This window comes from Heptranchias perlo, chromosome 11, assembly GCF_035084215.1.
Source record: "Heptranchias perlo isolate sHepPer1 chromosome 11, sHepPer1.hap1, whole genome shotgun sequence".
Lineage (NCBI taxonomy): Eukaryota > Metazoa > Chordata > Chondrichthyes > Hexanchiformes > Hexanchidae > Heptranchias > Heptranchias perlo.
This window is the reverse complement of record NC_090335.1, coordinates 65,502,709-65,522,862: the sequence shown is the minus strand read 5'-3', so window position 1 is coordinate 65,522,862 and position 20,154 is coordinate 65,502,709. Positions and strand designations below refer to the sequence as shown.

The 20,154-nt window shown below is 44.4% G+C and overlaps 1 protein-coding gene across 5 annotated transcripts in view; it reads left to right on the top strand.

Moving 5' to 3' along the window:
- sh3bgr (SH3 domain binding glutamate-rich protein) overlaps nt 1–20,154 on the top strand; it is a 59,300-nt gene that overhangs the window by 32,239 nt on the left and 6,907 nt on the right. Inside the window, exons 4-8 of one of the 5 annotated variants that reach the window (XM_067993285.1) lie at nt 8,870–8,965; nt 10,355–10,447; nt 11,660–11,695; nt 13,859–13,888; nt 14,171–14,197. In XM_067993285.1, coding sequence (XP_067849386.1) covers nt 8,870–8,965; nt 10,355–10,447; nt 11,660–11,695; nt 13,859–13,888; nt 14,171–14,197 — 282 coding nt within the window. The remainder of the gene's footprint in view (nt 1–8,869; nt 8,966–10,354; nt 10,448–11,659; nt 11,696–13,858; nt 13,889–14,170; nt 14,198–20,154) is intronic. The other 4 variants (XM_067993286.1, XM_067993289.1, XM_067993287.1 and 1 more) reach the window with 4 other exon arrangements.

Below are 20,154 nucleotides of genomic sequence, written 5' to 3'. Positions count from 1 at the left end.
CTAGCTGTAGACATGAGATCAAACTCTAAAGCTACTTCTTCTGAATAATGGCTTAATCAGTGCTCTTGGCTCATGTGATCATCAGGAACTGGTGCGTGGGTGGAGATCAGTGACTTCTCTAAACAATGGACATAGTTGGGAAGTTTGACCTCCCCCACAAATCAGACAAATCTCTGAAGTGGCTCAGGTTTGAAAGTTTTGAAACCGATTGGAAAATGTTTAAATCTGTTTTTTGAGAGTAATGTACTTTAAAGTGATTTTGTCCCTTCTACCTGGGGCCCCCTCCTCCCAGGCCACAAAGAAATGAAAGGGTAAGTTGGGTAACCTGAGGGATGGGCACCTGAACGTATTTCCTGTGGCCTCTGAAACATGCCACAGAAACAGAGGCGAGTTGCAGCCGACAGCCATTTGGACATTTAAACCAGTGAGTGACATGTGTGAATATAAAGTGAGTTTTTGTAGCAGGGCAATCAGTTCTCTTAGACAAACCTTTGGCTTGGGAGTTCTTTGTGTTTAGACCGAGATTTCTTTGTTCACACTCTCAATTCTTGTGTTCACACATATTTAGTTACATTTTGGAACCCCTCAAACTGACATCGCCAGGCTGAGAGGGGGTGGGGGGGGCAATGGATGTATTCAGCAATACATCTGAGGAGGAGGTACATCAGCATCCGCGGCAGGCACAGCATGCAGTTCTGGGACTTGCAGCTCCACAGGACAGAGGTGCTTTACAAGGACCTGCAGAAGAGCAGTGAGGGGGAGAATGGAGGGGCTGACGTTGCAGGAGGCTCTACCCTCATGAGAGGGTCTACAGGCAGAGGCTGAGCTTCCTGGATCTCTCTGAGGAGCAGTGCCTACGAAGGTTCAGATTGAGTTGTCAGGTAGTCCCAGACATCCGCAAGTTCCTTCGTGCAGAGCTGCTCCTGACTGGGCCTGGTGGACACGCATTGCCTGTCGCAGTTAAAGTCACCACTGTCCTCAACTTCGCCGCCGCCGGATCCTTCCAGGGCACCACCGGTGACCTCACCAGGATCTCTGTCGTCTGCACATAAGTGCATACAACAGGTCACGGATGGCTTGTTCGCCAAGGCATCCGACTAGGTCAACTCCCTCCATCGCCGACATCAGCCAGACTGAAAGGGCAGTGGGTTTCCACTCACTCACTGGCTGGCTTCCCACGGGTACAGGGCGCAATTGATTGCGCACACGTAGCAATCCGAGGATCTGCACATGAGCCAGGACTGTTCGTCAACCAAAAAGGATATCACTCTATCAATGTGCAGCTGGTTTCTGACCACCGGAAGAGGTTTCTGCAGGTGTGTGGCAAATTCCCTGGCCACTGCCATGATTCCTTCATTCTGCGCGGATCCAACATCCCTGCCCTCTTCTATGCACAAGACAGACTTTAGGGCTGGCTGCTTGGAGACCAGGGATACCTCCTGCAGACGTGGCTCATGACATCTCTGAGGGACCCCACCAGCGAGGGGTACAATGACAGTCACATCACCACCGGTTCTGTCATTGAACAAGCCATAGGAATGCTGAAGATGCACTTCCGGTGCCTGGATTGATCTGGGGGAGCCCTTCAGAACTCACTGGCGAGGGTGTGTAGAATAATAACCACGCGTTACATCCTGCACAACATCGCTCAACAGAGAAGGTTACCGGTGGATGAGGTCCCATGCGTTCCATAAGCAGCCACACTTACCATCAGCATTGAAGATGATGAGGAAGAGGAGGAGGAGGACGATTTGCGAACCACCGGCAGTGCAGTGTCTCACCTGGCTGCTCGTGATGCCAGAGAGTCACTCATATTTGATAGATTCTCATAAGGAGATCTGCAAAGTGACTGTAGTCAGGTACTCACACCACCTGTAACCAACCCCCCCCACTGCCCCACCTAAACCAGGTTGCACAAACAGTCTTACAACTACACATACACCCATTGTAAATGCACCCAATGGTAGCATCAAGTCTCACAGTTCATGATGAAGCTTATAAAAGGGCACTGTCACAAGAGACTTAAAAATGGGCAAGATGTGGCAGTGGTGTGAATTTAATAAAAAAAACGAATATAAATGAAAAACAGGACAGTCTGTCAGACACCCTGTGCATTTCCTTGCTGATTACAAAATTTTTGATTTCCTCTTCCTACAGCTTCTATGTGGCGCATCTCCTGTGGCTGCAGCAGAGATAGTGGCAGGTTGCTCAGATTCATGCCCAGACTGCTTAGATGCTTTTGGCCTACGACTTCTGGGTTTTAGAGCCTGTGCGGGCCCCTCCAAATACTGCTCCACCTGTGCAGGGGCTGACTTAGCCATCTGGAGAGGGGGCAGCATTACTGATACCAGGTGAGGGGGTGAGACGTGGGAGCACTTTGAGTGGCGTACCCACTTTCATGTCCCCTTTCGCCACCATCACTCAGCTAGGCCACGGCCACATCACTTCTACCACTCTGCTGGACAGCAGCTTGGAGCAAATCTGTGACATATTCTAAGGCCACGACAAAAATATCTGTCCGTCTGTTTAAGGTGGCAAATATGTCGGCATCCAGAGTCCGCACGGCTCATTTGTGAGCCGTGCTTGAAGTTCAATGGCTGGCTTCCCACGGGTACAATGAAGCAAAGGCAACTTGACACGGAGCCTTAAGTGGGTGTGAGAAGTGATGTGATGGAGTAGGCTTTGCAGGGCAGTGTGAGTGGGTGGTATTGTTCACCACAGAATGTAGGTGCATCAGTAACTCTACTCACTTTTCCTGACCTGGTTAGGTCATTAAATTGCTTCCTGCTTTGCAGCTACACTCAAGGTACCGAAACTCGTGCTGTTTACCTGGTCTGCAACCTCCAGCCACGCCGCCTTGGTGGCAAAACCAGGTTTCTTCCTCCTGTCCGGTGGGTTTCGCACCTTCCTCCTGTTTCTGACAATGTCTAGTAGTGTCTGAGAACCTGGGTGCAGGCTTTGCTCTAGGACGTTCCATACTCCTTTCTCCTTCAAAATGCGTTGTTTGTGGCCCTTTAAATAGTGGGCTTTAAACTAGTCATGTGGGTGCGCAGTACGCCCGCTGCACAGCTTGAGGACGCAAAACCTGCAAGTTCAGTTAAGTGGCTTCAATTGAGTCACGATCGCTCAGGAACATGCACAAAATTATTTTCTGGGTTTCCCATCCCTGCTGAGGTCCTGCCTCATTGTTAAAATTTAAGCCCTGGTGTTTCTCTACAAGTCCCGAGTAGACTGACAGCAGAATGATGTGCAGGTTGCTGGAATGAAATTGGCATTCCACTACACCATGGCCCCATGAGCTGGAGATCTAGTATACCGTACCACTCTATTTAGTTAAGTTATTTTATGCTAAAAATAGAGACCAAAACTTTATATTTTTGACTGTCATTTACAGAAAATATAGATTACTTTCTTTCTCTTTGTTGCCCCATGTTCTTTGTGCTCATCGGTGTGGATTTGAGGGCTAGGAGAAGCAACATTATTCTATTTTTGGGAACCTAGTGTCAGCATCAATTACTCCCAGTTGGGTACAGGATAGTTGGATGCAGAATTAAGTCATCTCTACCTCTGCCTTATCCCCAAGCTCAGAAGAGAACTGCCTTCTGCACCAGTATATATATTTTTTTCCTATTTTGAACAGCCATTTTTATGACTTATCGGAGTGCCAATTTGTACACTGTGGGCCCACAACCGATAAGAGCTAAGTTTAAAGATTGCCCGACATCATTCACTTGGTAGCAGGAGAAAGGAGACACTTTCATCTCATTAGCCTGGACTCCATTTGAGCCTAGGTTCCAGAAGTGAGAGAGTAGTGTACTATCTCCATAGTTTCCTGCTTACATGCTTAATTTTTTTTTGTATGTGATAACTTCAGAGAATTGTTTAGAAATTAATTCAGGTCAAAATGTTGAACTACATGTTGCGAACTCTGCATGTTGTTAACATACAATTCTTACATATACTGTTAACAGTATCTGTAAGATGGATAATTGGCTTCTGTAATGTCACAGAGATTTATTTTTTTGTTTTCATGTTTGCTTTGCTCATTATAATCATATTCCAGATACAGTGTATTGAAAAAGTTGGGAAATCAGGTCTTGTTCAAGGTGCTCTATACATGGGTTAAGATAAATGGTTCTCCTGAGGACCAAAAAAAGGTTAAGCAGACGAGCCTAAAATTTGAGGGCCAACTTCAAAATCTGGTTTCTGAAGCTTTGTTTATACCTCACAAAGACTTAAATTCTTCCTTAATGGATGAGGACCAACACTCACTCGGCAAGAGATATAAATTTACTGAATATCAGTTTTGTCATTTTTATTATGTTGAATCTGGGGTGGGGGAATTCACTAAAATTTTTTGCTCCTTAGTGTGCTAATTGGTAGTTTATGTACAATCCTGGGTTTCCTTTGTTTACATTTTTTCTGGGACAGGAAGCACATCAGGCTGCACTCACCCAAAATAGTGAAGTTCCAGAAAATGATAAAGCAAACTTAGTAATTGAACATTGACTTTCTTCCTCTGATGCATCTTCCGTCTTGCTCCACTTCCTCATTTGAGCTAACACTTATCCAACTATCAATGTGTTTCTTGGGTGGATTTTTGAAGCATGCACTGCAGCTCATTGGTTAGAGCTCAATTTATGAGCTGCTTAATTGCTTCTTGGTTGGCACATATTGATAGTACAGAATCTGTTCAGAGTATGTTTTAAGACTGATTATTATATGGGAAGGATTGATGCAGCAAAGCTTAGGCTTTGTAACATTTCTGATGTTTGAACTGGACACTCATCCAACTGAAGCAATGTTGCAGTGCTATAGTTCCCAGTTTTTACAAGCAACATTTTAATCAGGAGTTTTAAAATTTTCTCTCCATAATCATGTTTATAGCCATGTTATTATCAATATTGGAGAGGTGATAGTTTAGCCTGTGGTTTTAAAAAGAAATAGCGCACAAAAGTACCTAATGTATTTTGGAACAACTCTTCTTCCGTTGAATCTGATCAGGTCTGCTGAGGTCTACAATAGTTCAGGGGTATTGATGGGTAAAATATCAATGCAATTGGCATAGGATTTAACAAATGTAAAGATTTTCTATCAGATGTTCCCCCACCCCCCCCGCCCCAAGAAGGTTGCTTTATTTCCTATTCCAAATGTAGGAAAGAGTGAGCAGGATAGTTACTGATTTCAGGAAGACATAAACAGACTAGTGAAATGAGCAGACACATGACATCTGCATTAAATTTCACCTAAGTGTGGTGATGCATTTTGGGTGGAAGAATGAGGAGAGGCAATATAAATGAAATGATACAATTTTAAAGGGAATGCAGGAACAGAGTCCGGGGGGTTCATATACACAAATCTTTGAAGGTGGCAGGACAAGTTGACAAAGCTGCTTTTAAAAAAAAAAATGAGCCTTTGGCTTTATAAAAAAAAGGCACAGAGTACAAAAGCATGGAAGTTATGCTAAACCTTTATAAATCATTGGTTAGGCCGTAGCTAGAGTATTGTGTCCAATTCTAGGCACCACATTTTAGGAAAGATGTCAAGGACTTGGAGAAGGTGCAGAAGAGATTTACCAGAATTAAACTAGTTTCTCCACATAACCTCATTCGTGGAGAAGCTGGGATCCTTTTCCATGGAGCGGAGAAAGTTAAGGGGAGGTTTAATAGAGAAGCTGAAAATTATGAGGGGTTTTCGTAGAGTAAATAAGGAGAAATTGTTTCCACTAATAAGTGGGTCGGTAACCAGAGGACACAGATTTAAGGTAATTGGTGGAGGGGACATGAGGAGAAATTTGTTTTACATAGCGAGTTATGATTTGGAATGCACTACCTGAAAGGTGGAAGCTGATTCAATAGTAACTTTCAAAAGGGAATTGGATATATACTTGCTAAGAAAAACATTTCAGGCTGTGGGGAAAGAATGGCGGAGTGGGACTAATTGGATAGCTCTTTGAAAGGGCCTACACAGGCACAATGGGTCGAATGGCCTCCTTCTGTGCTGTAAGATTCTGTGATTCCATCAACAGCTTTTCCTTTATCATAGAACAGAGGCGATTAAGGAGTGATTTGCTAGAGGCGTTTAAAATTATTAAGGGACGGGATAGAGTTGGTAGAAACGGACTGTTTCCAGTGATTGAGGGGTCTAGAATGAGGATGAATATAAGAGGTACAAGATTAAATGTAGAAGACTTAAGACGGAGAGCACGAGAAAGCTTTTTACACAGGATTCTAAGGCTGTGGAATGCACTACCAGAGCAGAGACAATGGGCCTGATTTTAGCAGGCCTGCGGGTTTCCGGCGGGTTGGGTTTCGGGTGCGTGGCCTCCGCGCCCGGTGAAATTAGTGGGTTGCCCGCGCGATCGTAGCAGGCAATGCACTAATTGGAGCCACTTACCTGCTCCTCCGGGCTCCGCGCTGCTGGTCTGCGCGTCGGGCGGGCTGCGCATGCGCAGTACGATCTGTCAGCTGGAGGCTCTCTACTTAAAGGGGCAGTTCTCCACTGACAGATGCTGCAACCAATGGAACAAATTACAGCATGGAGCAGCCCAGGGGGAAGGCTGCTCCCAGTTTAATGATGCCTCACCCCAGGTATCATCAGATGGGGTGAGGAGGAGGGGGCAGGACAGAGATCTTCCACCTGGCGGGCGGGAGCAAGCGGCCTGCCCCTGCCACCAAGAAGGCCTGGCTCGAGGTGGCAGAGGGGGTCACCTGCACCACCAACATATCGCCCACCTGCATACAGTGCAGGAGGCGCTCCAATGACCTCAGTAGGTCAGCTGCAATGAGAACACGTGGTCTTTCCCCTACACTCCGTCTGCCACAACACTGCCCCCACCCCACATCTCCTTCGGCACCGCCAACACTACTCTGTCACATCACCCCTCATACCCACTGAAACCCCATCCTCATCTTACCTGCACCTACTCACCTCGCCAGTACTCACCCGCCACTAACACGCAACCCAATCCTCATACAATCTCATGGCTCTATCCCATACTCACCCTCTCGTGCATCTCTCTCACGGCCAGCCTCACTCAACCTGCCACCACCTGTGCTGCAGCCACAGGGCATGCATCGCATATGTGCAGTAGGCAGCGTACGGCAAACGTGTCGTGAGCATGAAGGGGATGCACAAGGGTGTCTGAGGGTTTGCCATGGATGTTACCTATATTGAATTTCAGAGCAACAAACATCACACATTATATTGGCACCACCACTGCCATGTCTCCGCGAATCCTGTCTGTTGTGTCCAATAATGCCCGCTCCTGGGTATCACTATGAGGACCCACCACTGATGCCACCCATTGTGTTACTGCAGAGTAGGTGCAGGTGTATTTGCAGGGCTCTTCCGCGCAGACGACTGAGAGACATCGGCGGTGTACCCGGCTGCACCCTGGAAGGATGCGGAGGAGAAGTTGTGGAGGGCAGTGGTGACTTTGGCAGCGACAGGTAAGCAGATGGTGCTGGGGCCAGCCAGGAGCAGCTCGGCATGAAAGAGCCTGCAGATCTCCACGACGACATGTCGAGTGAATCTGCGCCTCCATGTGCACTGCTGCTCCGAGAGGTCCGGGGGAGCTGCGCCTCGGTCTGTGGACCCTGTGCGGAGGGTAGTGCCCTCTGCGACGCGCCTCTCTCCCTCTCTCTGCGGTAGCCCTCCCTCCTGCTGTACAGGTGGATGTGTCACAGCACTCTGTTGTGGAGCTCCACGTGTCAGAGGTGGACGGCGTGGACTGCGAGGCTGCTGGGGCTGGTCATGCTGTTCGTCTTCCGAGGATGTCAACGCACCACCCATCTGGCAGGTGTTGGTCTGAGGGGTTGTGCAGGGTAGGTAGGTGGTTGCTCGCACTGGGGCTGCGGTTTCACGTCGGTCTGTCCTCTGGCTTGGCGGGGGGTGGTGGAGGGCAGGGGTTGCCCTACATGACGCGGTGGCCTCCTGCGTGGGTGAGGGCTCTCCCACCCGCTGTGGAGTGCACCTTGGCAGCTGCCACAGGCTGCTGGCTGGAACACGACCGGTTGAAGGGAGACTGTTTCCCCCAGTGTGTGAAACTCACTGCCTTGAAGCTAAAATCCCACACTTCCTGTTTTGACAGCTGCTTCAGCTCATTTAATGACCTCAACAAGCAAGGTAAGTACACTCAAGTGGAACCCCGCTGGCTTTAATTGCCTGTGGGATTCGCACCAGCGGGGCCTGCGCACGCAGCCCCGCACGTCAGCGCGGCACCCGGAAGTGGCCGGGATCTCTGCGCGATCCGGTCACGTGACTGGATATCGGGATTTTCGGGGCCCCCCCGCTGGAAACCCGCAGGAAACCCGACGCTAAAATCGAGCCCAATGTCAGCATTTAAGAGCAGGTAAGATAGGTTGTTGAAGGAAAGGGAAATTAAGGGATTTGGGAACAGAGCAGGCACATAGGCTTAGGAATATTGCTTATATGAAGGATAAACACCAACACTGACAGGTTGGGCCGAATGGCCAGTTTTTGTGTTGTGATTTCTATGTAATCTCTGGACCTGATTTTTGGTAAGAAAATGCTGGGAGATTATGGAGAGGGCATGTTTTTTTCAAATTTGGAGGGAAACGGCTATTAGCCAAGTTGCCATGCCACAAATAAATCTATGGCTTTATCTGTGGAAATCGGTAAAACCTGACTTTAATTATCCAATCACAGGCATTTGTAAAAACTGGAATACAGAAAAAGCCAGAATGCTATGTGGATTTTTTTTTTTGTGTCTAATCATTTTCAGTTTGGTTAACAGAAAAGAATACTATCAATCAACAATATTTTTCTCTGTCTGTTATTCTTTTTCTCTGCAACATTTTCGCATGGCTCAACAGTTATCCCTCATCTCCATTTTTCACTTTGGTAGGGCAATGAGCAGCACTTGCATATAGCTGCGGAAGATCAGCTTGAAGAAAGTAATGAAATGTTGCATAATCATTTTGAACAGTCGACAGACATAAATGTAATTATGTGTGCTCTTGCATTGTTTGTGTGCGTGTGGCATGTGTTTTGTGTGTGCTTTTTTACTATTCAATTCTGTTTTTTAACTTCTCCATAATTTTGTGTGTGGGTGGAAGTGATCATGTTGTGGGAGCACAGTCCTGGCTTAATATAAATTTAAAATAAAAATGCAAATTTGACTTTTTGATGTGTGGAGATTTAAGCCATAACAGATGTCTAACAGACAAACAATATATTTTAACACCTTTTAATTAACTGTCGTAAAGAGAAAGCTCCTTGGGAGTAATAGTAAATAAAGTAAAGGGTTGCCAAAAATTAGTTCCGTGTTAATACACTGCAACATTAAAGTGTTATACTGGACTGTTAAAAATATTCTCACCTTAAACTTTGTGATCTACAAAATATTTGTGTAGAGATGGTGTTTTAAATGGTATCCTGAATTTCTGCAAATGTTTTGTGATTTTTTTTTAAACTTTGACTACTCTCAAAGGACCTTTTTGGTAGAACTTTATTTGCAGATCTTTGCAATTTGCCAAACATGAACTATAACATTTATTGAAGATATGTGACTTCTGCTGGATTATGAAATTTCTATCACTTGTGTTTTACATCAATACAAATGTGCAATCTAACTTCAAGGCAGTAATCTTAGTTTGGAGGTTCAGATAATGGTGTTAAATCACTCATGCTTTTAACTTGAAGCTTATGGTATCTAAACTCTTTGGTAAAAAGACAACCTGATAACCACTCCTTAATATCAATTCTGTTGGTATTTAAGCTTTTGCTAGAAACAAAAACTGAAAATGCTGGAGCACTGAAGTGACCCAGGCTGCATCTGTGAAGAGAACAGACAAGTTGACTTTACATATCAACAATAACAATTTACATTTATATAGTGCCTTTAACGTAGTAAAACATCCCAAGGCACACGTGCACACATTTAAATGGCAGAAGTGATAGCATGAGACAATAGGAGGCACAATATAAGTTTTTCTTTCTTGCTTTTTACATCAAAGGAAGAGATAACATTTACTCATGCTAATATTACTTCTGCCATTTAACCATCTCCAGCTTTTCTACTCGAGCACTTTACAAGTAATTCTATTGTGTGTGCATCTGTGTTTTTCATCCTCTTTGTTCAGTTCCTTTTTTGAATGCTGTTCATTGGTAATGTCTTCCAATTCTGATGAAAGGTCCACACCTGAAACATTAGCATGTCTGTTCTCTCCACAGATGCTGCTGAGTGTTTACAGCATTTTCTGCTTTTGTTTCAGATTTCCAGCATCTACAGTTTTGTTTTGTTTTTGTCAGAACTTCTAGAATCTGGTAGATTTTAGGCATATCTTATGCACTTTGCTTTCCTTTTGAATATTGATATTGGTGTACGCAGGAAAACGTTGGTGAGAATGAAGCTGAGAAAGATAAGGAATCTGCTCACCAAACAGTTGAACCAGAAGAGGCTGTAGAAGAATCTCTCAAACCTGTAAACTGTCTTTTTTTAAATTTGAATGACTTAACCATTTCAGTCTTAAATTTTAACTCTTATTTCAAATCACTTCAATTAACCAGGCAATCTAATAATCCACATGTGCTTGACAATGCATTTGATAACCATCTCATGTTCAACCCAGTAATCTTTTTAATTACAGCTAACCACTTGATCAAACTAGGACTTTTACATAGGGTTTGGTGGGGAATGTGAATATTGATGCTTTTTAATTTTAAAGTTGAGGTTGGTTTTGGGAGAGGGGACTGGGTGACACAGCATTTTAGAATATTGTTCTTTCCCCAATCAGGAATGTAGCTAACCTGAAAATAGCAGTATTTTAAGTAAGTTGTACTTCTGGTGCATAATTCTTTAAACATCCAAGCAAAATAGTGTCAAAAGAACACTCCAGTCTGGAGTTTTGAACATGATTTTTCGGTAAAATTATTGAACCGGCCAAGCTCCCTATGTAGATTCTTCATTGTCACTGAAAAGGCTTCCCAGGGTTGAAGAATAGCTCTGGTCATTATGCTGTGAAATAGTAAATTTGCTGTTTTTGAATTCTTCCATCTGTCGTTGGTGTCATTCATTTCATATTGTCCAAAATGGCTTGATAATTTTGGAGTGTTCTTGTAATTGTAATTAATTTTAATTGTTATAGCTTGCCAGCTTTACTTTATTGCTCCTTAGATCAAAGGAAGAATTAAAAGTAAATTATTTTTATGGCTTTCCTCTTTCAGACCCAAACTTTAGCAGGCTGAAACTCCATTGGTTAGAGTGATTTTTTTTTTCCTCCTTGTCTCTCTTTTCTTACTCCCCCCAGCAAACAAGAGCTTACATGACTTTTTTTTCCAATCACAATCGCTGTATGCGGTGTGTAGACCGATCATTATAGTGGCAGGCTGTGTGTAGGTGCTCACTGTGTCAAAGACTTGCTATGTCTGCCACGTTGTATTATTTACAGAGTGCTTGTATTAACTCTTACCTTTTTAGATGTGGAATGAATGTTCTACCATTTTGGGCACATGAATAACACGTTATCCATTATCTAACATGCTTATCTCATCTCATTTTCATCTTTCTACTCAACATGCGCTTCTCCTAAACTTCTGACACATTTTGGAACCTCGTGTTAATGAGATTGTATTACAAATGTGTGGTTTCCATTTTAGTTTCTTACTTTTGCCCTTTCCAATTTCTTCCACAAAGGAGTCTAGTCCTGAAGGCGAATATGTGGAAAAAGAGGTACTTTGTGTGTACTGCCTGTTCTGCAGTATTTGTGAAACAACAACTTGCATTTATATAGGACCTTTAATGGAGAAAAACATTTTGAAGTACTTTACAGAGAAAAAAATAAAAAAAGAACGGACATTGGGCCATGGTGGGACAGTTAGGAGAGATGACTGTAAGGTTGGTTGAAATGATGGGCTTTAAGTAGGCTCTTAAAGGTGGAAAGAGGAGAGGCGGTGGGGGGGGGGTCAGGGAGAGAGTTCCGGAGAGGGTCCAAGGCAATGGAAGACTGTTACTAGTGGTGGGGTGAAGGGAGGGAGGATACACAGACAGCAACAGTTGGAGGACCAAAGGATGAGGGAAGGGACTAAGGGCTGAAGGAGATTGCAGAGTTAGGGTGGGGCAAGACTGAGGAGGGATTTGAAGATGAGAATGAGAAGTTTAAATTCATTGTTTTTGGGGACAGGGAACAGTGTAGGTCAACAAGGATGGGGAAATAGATGAGAAGTATTTGATGCTGGACTGGATTCAGGCAGTTGAGTTTTGAATGAGTTGGAATTAATGGAGGGACGAGGATGGGAGGTCAGCGAGGAAGGAGGAGAATCAAAGGCAGAAAAATCGAGATTAGAGCTGATATAAGTGTGGCCAAGGGTTTCAGCAGTATTGGTGAAATAGGGCGCAGGTGGAAGCAAATACTTTTGGTGATGGATAGACTGAGGAATTTGTAACTCAACTCTGATTCAGCCTGAGCGAGTGGGCAGAGAATGCGGTAGTATCATGGCAAGGATGCAGAGTTTATGGATGGGGGCGGGGGGGGGAGGCGGGGAAGACTGATCTGATAAATTGAAGGAAACTTTCACTCATCCAGGACTTCATATCAGTCAGGCAGTCTGACAGCACATAAATGGTCATGGGGTTAAGGGATGAGTTGGGGAAGTAGAGATGGGGGTTGGGGTCTTCAGGATACATATGGAAGCTGAAGATAATTTGCAAATGCATTGTTCTGTTGCTCTTCATTTTAGAATACAGTATCTCTAAGATGAACTGCCACAAAATTTTCAAGTAAAATTAAAATGAAAACTGTTCAACTCAACTAAATTGTTTGGCATTAGTGGAGCAGAAATCCAAATCTTGGTACTGATATTGATCCCACTTGTGTCATGCATCTGCAGCTGGTACAAAGTAGTAGCTTGCTGTATTCGCCCTTCAATGTTTAATTTTTTTTGAGGATCCATCATTCTCAAGTGTCAAAGAATTAAAAAAAAAATGTTTTTTAAATTCTTAAAAAAAAATTCTTAAAAAAAAGAGAATCTGAAAACTGCCCTTGGCAAACAGTAGTTAGTCTCATTTCAGGACTTCGACCAGTTCCCCACAAGGAATACCTGAGCAGGGGCCTTACAGGGATGGGTCATGTTTGTAGCTAAATACTATAAGCATGTTCCAGATCCCGGAGTATCTGTGAGTAATGTCACGGGAAATAATCTCTTTCCATTCAATAGAAATAGCAAGGACAGTCTGAAGTGAGTAATCAGTTCTTCAAGCATCAGTTAAACTACATGTGTGCAGAGCGTTGTCTCCCCCACTCTTCTACTGTCTCATCTATTTGCTTTTACCAGGCAAAGGAAGAGGAGCAGGCAGAGGTTGGACCAGTAGTGTGTTTTGTTTAAAAGATTTTTGAAACTATAATACATCTGATTAAAGGAAAACGTAAGGGGGAAGTATTTCCAATACAAACTATTCCTTCACTGGGAGGGGGTTGGGGGAATCTCTTTATCTTCTTGTCCCCAATCCAAAATTTTCTTCAAGTGGGTTATATTCTCCCACTTCTTTCCCTGCTCCACATTTCAGAATTATCCTGACGTCCTCCCCTTATTCCCCACCCCCAACTCTCTCTGCATGAGCTCTGCTCCAACATCAACTCGTATTTGTATAGCGCTATTAACAAAAAATGGGGCGAGTGCATTTGGGCCTGATGGCCTTTTCTAAGCACATAACATGGAAAATGCTTCAAGGCATTGACAGAGAGGAAAAAGAATAAGTAAATAAATGGAGTGGATGCTGAGCCATGTTGGGAGAGTTAGAGAGGTGACAGAAAGTTATTGTGCAATTGTGTACTTTTACACTTCCCTGCCATGTTATTCCTTCTTGTTTCTTATGTGTTTTTCTTAATTTTACCAGGATGAGGAAGAAGCAGAGTCAGTTACTGAGGTTCGATCAATAGATTCTAAGAGTGCCTAAAAACCATTGGTGGTTCAGAAACCAATTAACAGGCTATCTCGTGTAACACTTCTAGTTTTCATGCATGTCCTGGTCACGAGTTTAAAAAAACAATATGCATTTCAGATGCAAACTGCATGAAGGTGTTCTCATTAGACTTAGACAAATTACACATCTTCCCCTCTTCTCATTATAACTAACCGAAACAGTTCACACTTTTGGTTTCTAAATATCCAGCTATTTTTCCTTTTATAATTTCCTTTCTTTGTTTAGGATGAAGAACAGCAGCCTGTAACTGAGGTAGATAATTTGTTACATGGTCCATCTGTTTTTGTTATCTCATACTCATTAATAATTCTTTCTTGTAGTGTTTCCATTTCACTGTCATATTCTGAATGCACCATGAGATCTTTGATCTTTGAACTTGGATAGACTGATGCCAGATAACATCTAGGCTGCCATGCAGTTTGGTGTATGATGGGGGTTGTGTCATGTGTGTAAATGGCTCTTCCAAGTCACAAGTCTTAGATTTAAGCAAAATTATGATTACTCACTTGAGGGAAAGGGTATTTATAATCAACACACCATCAACAGTCTGACAATCACATTGTCCCTTGGGTTCACTTTGAAGTATACTTTGAAAACATTTTATAGTACAAGCTGTTAACTTGATAATTAGCTTTAATTCTTTTTATGGGTTTTACTTGAGAAACCTACATGAAGGACCAGGGCTCATGGTGCATGACTCCACGAAGATTGATAACAGTATAACAGAGGAGATGAGGTAAATCAGGGAGTAGATATTAGATGACAAACTTGGGTTTTAAAACCTGTAAATTGCATCAGGAAGCGAAGACTAAGCCACTGGGAAAGAATGAGTTGGAATAGTAGACACAACAATGAGTTTTTATTTCAACATTGTGAGAATGCATGGAGGAGTAAGAGCATGTAATATACTTTATAGCTTAGGAAGGACAAGAGAAAAATTCAGACACACACCACAGAAACATAGAAAATAGGAGCAAGAGTAGGCCATTCGGCCCTTCGGGCCTGCTCCGCCATTCAAAATGATCATGGCTGATCGTCTAACTCAATACCCTGTTCCTGCTTTTTCCCCATATCCCATGATCCCTTTAGCATTAAGAAATATATCTATCTCCTTCTTGAATGCACCTAATGACATGGCCTCCACTGCCTTCTGTGGTAGAGAATTCCACAGGTTCACCACCCTCTGAGTGAAGAAATTTCTCCTCATCTCGGTTCGAAATGGCATACCCCATATCCTGAGACTGTGACCCCTGGTTCTGGACTCCCCAGCCATCAGGAATATCCTCCCTGCATTAAGTCTGTCTAGTCCTGTTAGGATTTTATATGTTTCTTCTAAACTCTAGTGAATATAGGCCTAATCGACCCAATCTCTCTTCATACATCAGTCCTGCCATCCCAGGAATCAGTCTGGTAAACCTTGGTTGCACTCCCTCCATGGTAAGGATATCCTTCCTCAGATAAGGAGACCAAAACTGCGCACAATACTCCAGATGTGGTCTCACCAAGGCCCTGTATAACTGCAGTAAGACATCCCTGCTCCTGTACTCACATCCTCTTGCAATGAAGGCCAACGTGCCATTCGCCTTCCTAAATGCTTGCTGCACCTGAATGCTCGCTTTCAGCGACTGGTGTACAAGGACACCCAGGTCTCGTTGCACCTCCCCTTTTCCCAATCTATCACCCATTCAGATAATCTGCCTTTCTGTTTTTACAACCAAAGTGGATAACCTCACATTTATCCACGTTATACTGCATCTGCCATGTTCTTGCCCTCACAGCTCACATTCCACCCCAGCTTTGTGTAATCTGCACTTGGAAATGTTACATTCAGTTCCCTCATCCAAATAATTGATATATATTGTGAATAGCTGGGGCCCAAGCACTGATCCCTGCGGTACCTCACTAGTCACTGCCTGCCACCCGGAAAAAGACCCATTTATTCCTACTCTCTGTTTTCTGTCTGCCAACCAATTCTCAATCCATGCCAGTATATTCCCCCAATCTCATGTGCTTTGATTTTGCACACTAACCTCTTGTGTGGGACCTTATCAAAAGCTTTCTGAAAATCCAAATACACCACACCCAACTGGTCATCCCCTATCTATTCTACTAGTTACATCCTCAAAAAACTCCAGTAGATTTGTTAAGCATGATTTCCCTTTCATAAACCCATGCTGACTTTGTCTAATCCCATTAATGCCTTCCAAGTGTTTCGTTATCACATCTTTTATAATAGACGCTAGTATTTTTCCCACTACTGATGTTAGGCTAACTGGTCTGTAATTCCTTGTTTTTTCTCTCCCTCCTTTTTTAAATAGTGGGGTTACATTTGCCACCCTCCAATCTGTAGGAACTGTTCCAGAGTTTATAGAATTTTGGAAGATGATCACCAGTGCATCCACTATTTCCAGGGCCACTTCCTTTAGTACTCTGGGATGTAGATTATCAGGCCCTGGGGATTTGTCAGCCTTTAGCCCCATTAATTTCCCTAGCACTTTTTTTTACTAATACTGGTTTCCTTCAGTTCCTCCTCTCACTAGACACTTGGTTCCCTAACATTTCTGGCAGGTTATTTGTGTCCTCCTTTGTGAAGACAGAACCAAAGTATGCGTTTAATTGTTCTGCCATTTCTTTGTTCCCCTTATAATTTCCCCATTTCTGACTGTAAGGGACCGACATTTGTCTTCACTAATCTTTTTCTCTTGACATATTTATAGAAGCTTTTACAGTCAGTTTTTATGTTCCCTGCTAGTTTACTCTCATACTCCCTTTTTCCCCTCTTAATCAATCTCTGTCCTCCTATACTGAACTCTGAACTGCTCCCAATCCTCAGGCTTGCTGCTTTTTCTGGCAATTTTATATGTCTCCTCTTTGGATCTAATACTATCCCTAATTTCTTTTGTAAGCCACGGTTGAGCCAGCTTTCCTGTTTTATTTTTGCGCCAGACAGGAATGAATAATTGTTGTAATTCCTGCACACGTTCTTTAAATATTAGCCATTGCCTATCCACCGTCATCCCTTTTAGTAAAGTTCCCCAATCTATCATAGCCAACTCGCACCTCATACTTTCGTAATTTCCTTTATTTAGATTCAGGATTCTAGTTTCGGATACAACTACTTCACTCTCCATCTTAATGAGGAATTCTATCATGATGGTCACTCTTCCCTAAGGGACCCCGCACAACATGATTGTTAATTAATCCTTTCTCATTGCACAATACCCAGTCTAGGATCGCCTGTTCTCTAGTTGGTTCCTCAACGTATTGGTCTAGAAAACCATCACGTATACACTCCAGGAATTCCTCCCCCACAGTATTATTGCTAATTTGGTTTGACCAATCTATATGTAGATTAAAGTCACCCATGATTATAGTTGTACCCTTCTTGCATGTGTCTCTAATTTCCTGTTTACTGCCCTCCCCTACATCTCCACTACTGTTTGGGGGCCTATAGACAACCCCCACCAACGTTTTCTGCCCCTTGGTGTTTCTTAACTCCACCATACAAATTCTACATCGTGATTTTCTGAGCCAATATCCTTCCTCACTATTGCATTGATTTCCTCCTTTTCTAACAACGCTACCCCACATCCTTTCCCTTTTTGCCTGTCCTTCCTAAATATTGAATACTCCTGGATGTTCAGTTCCCATCCTTGGTCACCCTGCAGCCATGTCTCTGCAATCGCAATTGTATCATAACCGTTAATATCTATCTGCATTGTTAATTCATCTACCTTATTGCGAATGCTCTGCGCATTAAGACACAATGCCTTTAGACTTGTCTTTTTAAGATTGCTAGTCATCTTAGTTTTATTTTGCACTATGGCCCTATTTGTTTGTCACCCTTGTTTTCTCTGCCTTCCACTATTGCTTCTTCCCTTTCTGTCTTTTGTTTCTATCCTTGTTTGCCCCTCCTCTGTCTCCCTGCTCAGGTTCCCATCTCCCTGCCATTCTAGTTTAAACCTTCCCCAACAGCACTAGCAAACAGCCCCGCGAGGACATTGGTCCCGGTCCTGCTCGGGTGTCACCCGTTCCCCCTTGTACAGGTCTCACCTTCCCCAGAACCGGTCCCAATGTCCCAGGAATCTAAATCCCTCCCTCTTACACCATCCCTGCAGCCATGCATTCATCTGGTCTATTCTCCTGTTCCTATACTCACTAGCACGTGGCACTGGTAGTAATCCTGAGATCACTACCTTTTGAGGTCCTGCTTTTTAATTTATCTCCAAACTCCTTAAATTCATCTTGCAGGACCTCATCCCTTTTTTTTAAAACTTGTGTCGTTGGTACCGATATGGACCACGACTATTTGCTGTTCACCCTCCACCTCCAGAATGCCCTGCAGCCGCTCCGTGACATCCTTGACCCTAGCACCAGGGAGGCAACATACCATCCTGGAGTCACGTTTGCGGCCGCAGAAACGCCTGTCTGTTCCCCTTACAATTGAATCCCCTATTACTATAGCCCTGCCACTCTTATTCCTCCCCTCCTGTGCAGCAGAGCCTCCCATGGTGCCACAAACTTGGCTCTTGCTGCTTTCCCCTGATGAGCCATCTCCCCCAACAGTATCCAAAGCAGTAATCTGTTTGAGAGAGACATGGCCCCAAGGCACTCCTGCTTTACCTGCCTAGTCCTTCTACTCTTCCTGGTGGTCTCCCATTTATTTTCTTCCTGCGTAATCTTTAATTGCGGTGTGACCACTTCACTGAACGTGCTATCCACGATAATGTCAGCATTGCAGATGCTCCACAGTGAATCCACCCGCAGCTCCAGCTCCAAAGTACGGTTAGTCAGTAGCTGCAGGTGGACACACTTCCTGCACACGTAGTCACCAGGGACACCGGTAGTGTCCATGACTTCCCATGTAGCGCAGGAGGAGCATATCACAGGTGCGAACTCTGCTGCCATGACTTGCCTTCGATTAAGCTAGTTAGTTACACCCTTTAAGGAGTTTCTCTAAATTAAGAGTAATTTAAACTACACTAGGGACCTTGATTCACTAAAAAACACTACTTGCTATAAGAGCTGCAGACCTTCCCTTTTTACTTTAGTTACTGTAGAATAGTAGAAATACTCACCTGAACCTACTTACCAATCAGTTGCCTCCCCTGCGCCGCGTTACTTTTTTACTGGTGACATCACCTCTGGAACTCCGCCGCTGGTCCCAGTTTAGCTCTCCCACTCTCGGGCCCTCCTTTACCCACCTCCAATCTCCCTTAGCTCAGCTCTCCCGCTCTCGGGCCCTCCTTTTCCCGCCTCCGATCTCCCTTAGCTCAGATCTCCCGCTCGCGGGCGCTCTATCCGCCTCCGATCTCGCTCAGCTCAGCTCTCCCGCTCGCGGGCGCTCTATCCGCCTCCGATCTCGCTCAGCTCAGCTCAGCTCTCCCGCTCGCGGGCCCTCCTTTATCCGCCTCCGATCTCCCTTAGCTCAGCTCTCCCGCTCGCGGGCCCTCCTTTATCCGCCTCCGATCTCGCTTAGCTCAGATCTCCCGCTCTCGGGCCCTCCTTTATCCGCCTCCGATCTCCCGCTCTCGGGCCCTCCTTTATCCGCCTCCGATCTCCCGCTCTCGGGCCCTCCTTTATCCGCCTCCGATCTCCCGCTCGCGGGCCCTCCTTTATCCGCCTCCGATCTCGCTTAGCTCAGATCTCCCGCTCTCGGGCCCTCCTTTATCCGCCTCCGATCTCCCGCTCTCGGGCCCTCCTTTATCCGCCTCCGATCTCCCTTAGCTCAGCTCTCCTGCTCACGGGCCCTTCTGTATCCGCCTTCGATCTCGCTTAATAGTGTTATTAAGCAAGCGAGGTTGGAGACAAAGGGTGAGAAAAGAATTGAATAAAATGACAAGGTTTTTTTTTTGCAATGATGTGTACTTAATTTATAACTTGCTAGTGGTTCTCCAACATTTATTAGGAACATTTCATTGTGTAAATTGTGTTAGTCCTAATAAAATCTAGTTATTAGAGTCATAGAGTTATACAGCACAGATAGAGGCCCTTCGGCCCATCGTGTCCGCGCCGGCCATCAAGCCCTGTCTACTCTAATCCCATATTCCAGCATTTGGTCCGTAGCCTTGTATGCTATGGCATTTCAAGTGCTCATCCAAATGCTTCTTGAATGTTGTGAGGGTTCCTGCCTCCACAACCCTTTCAGGCAGTGAGTTCCAGACTCCAACCACCCTCTGGGTGAAAAAGTTCTTTCTCAAATCCCCTCT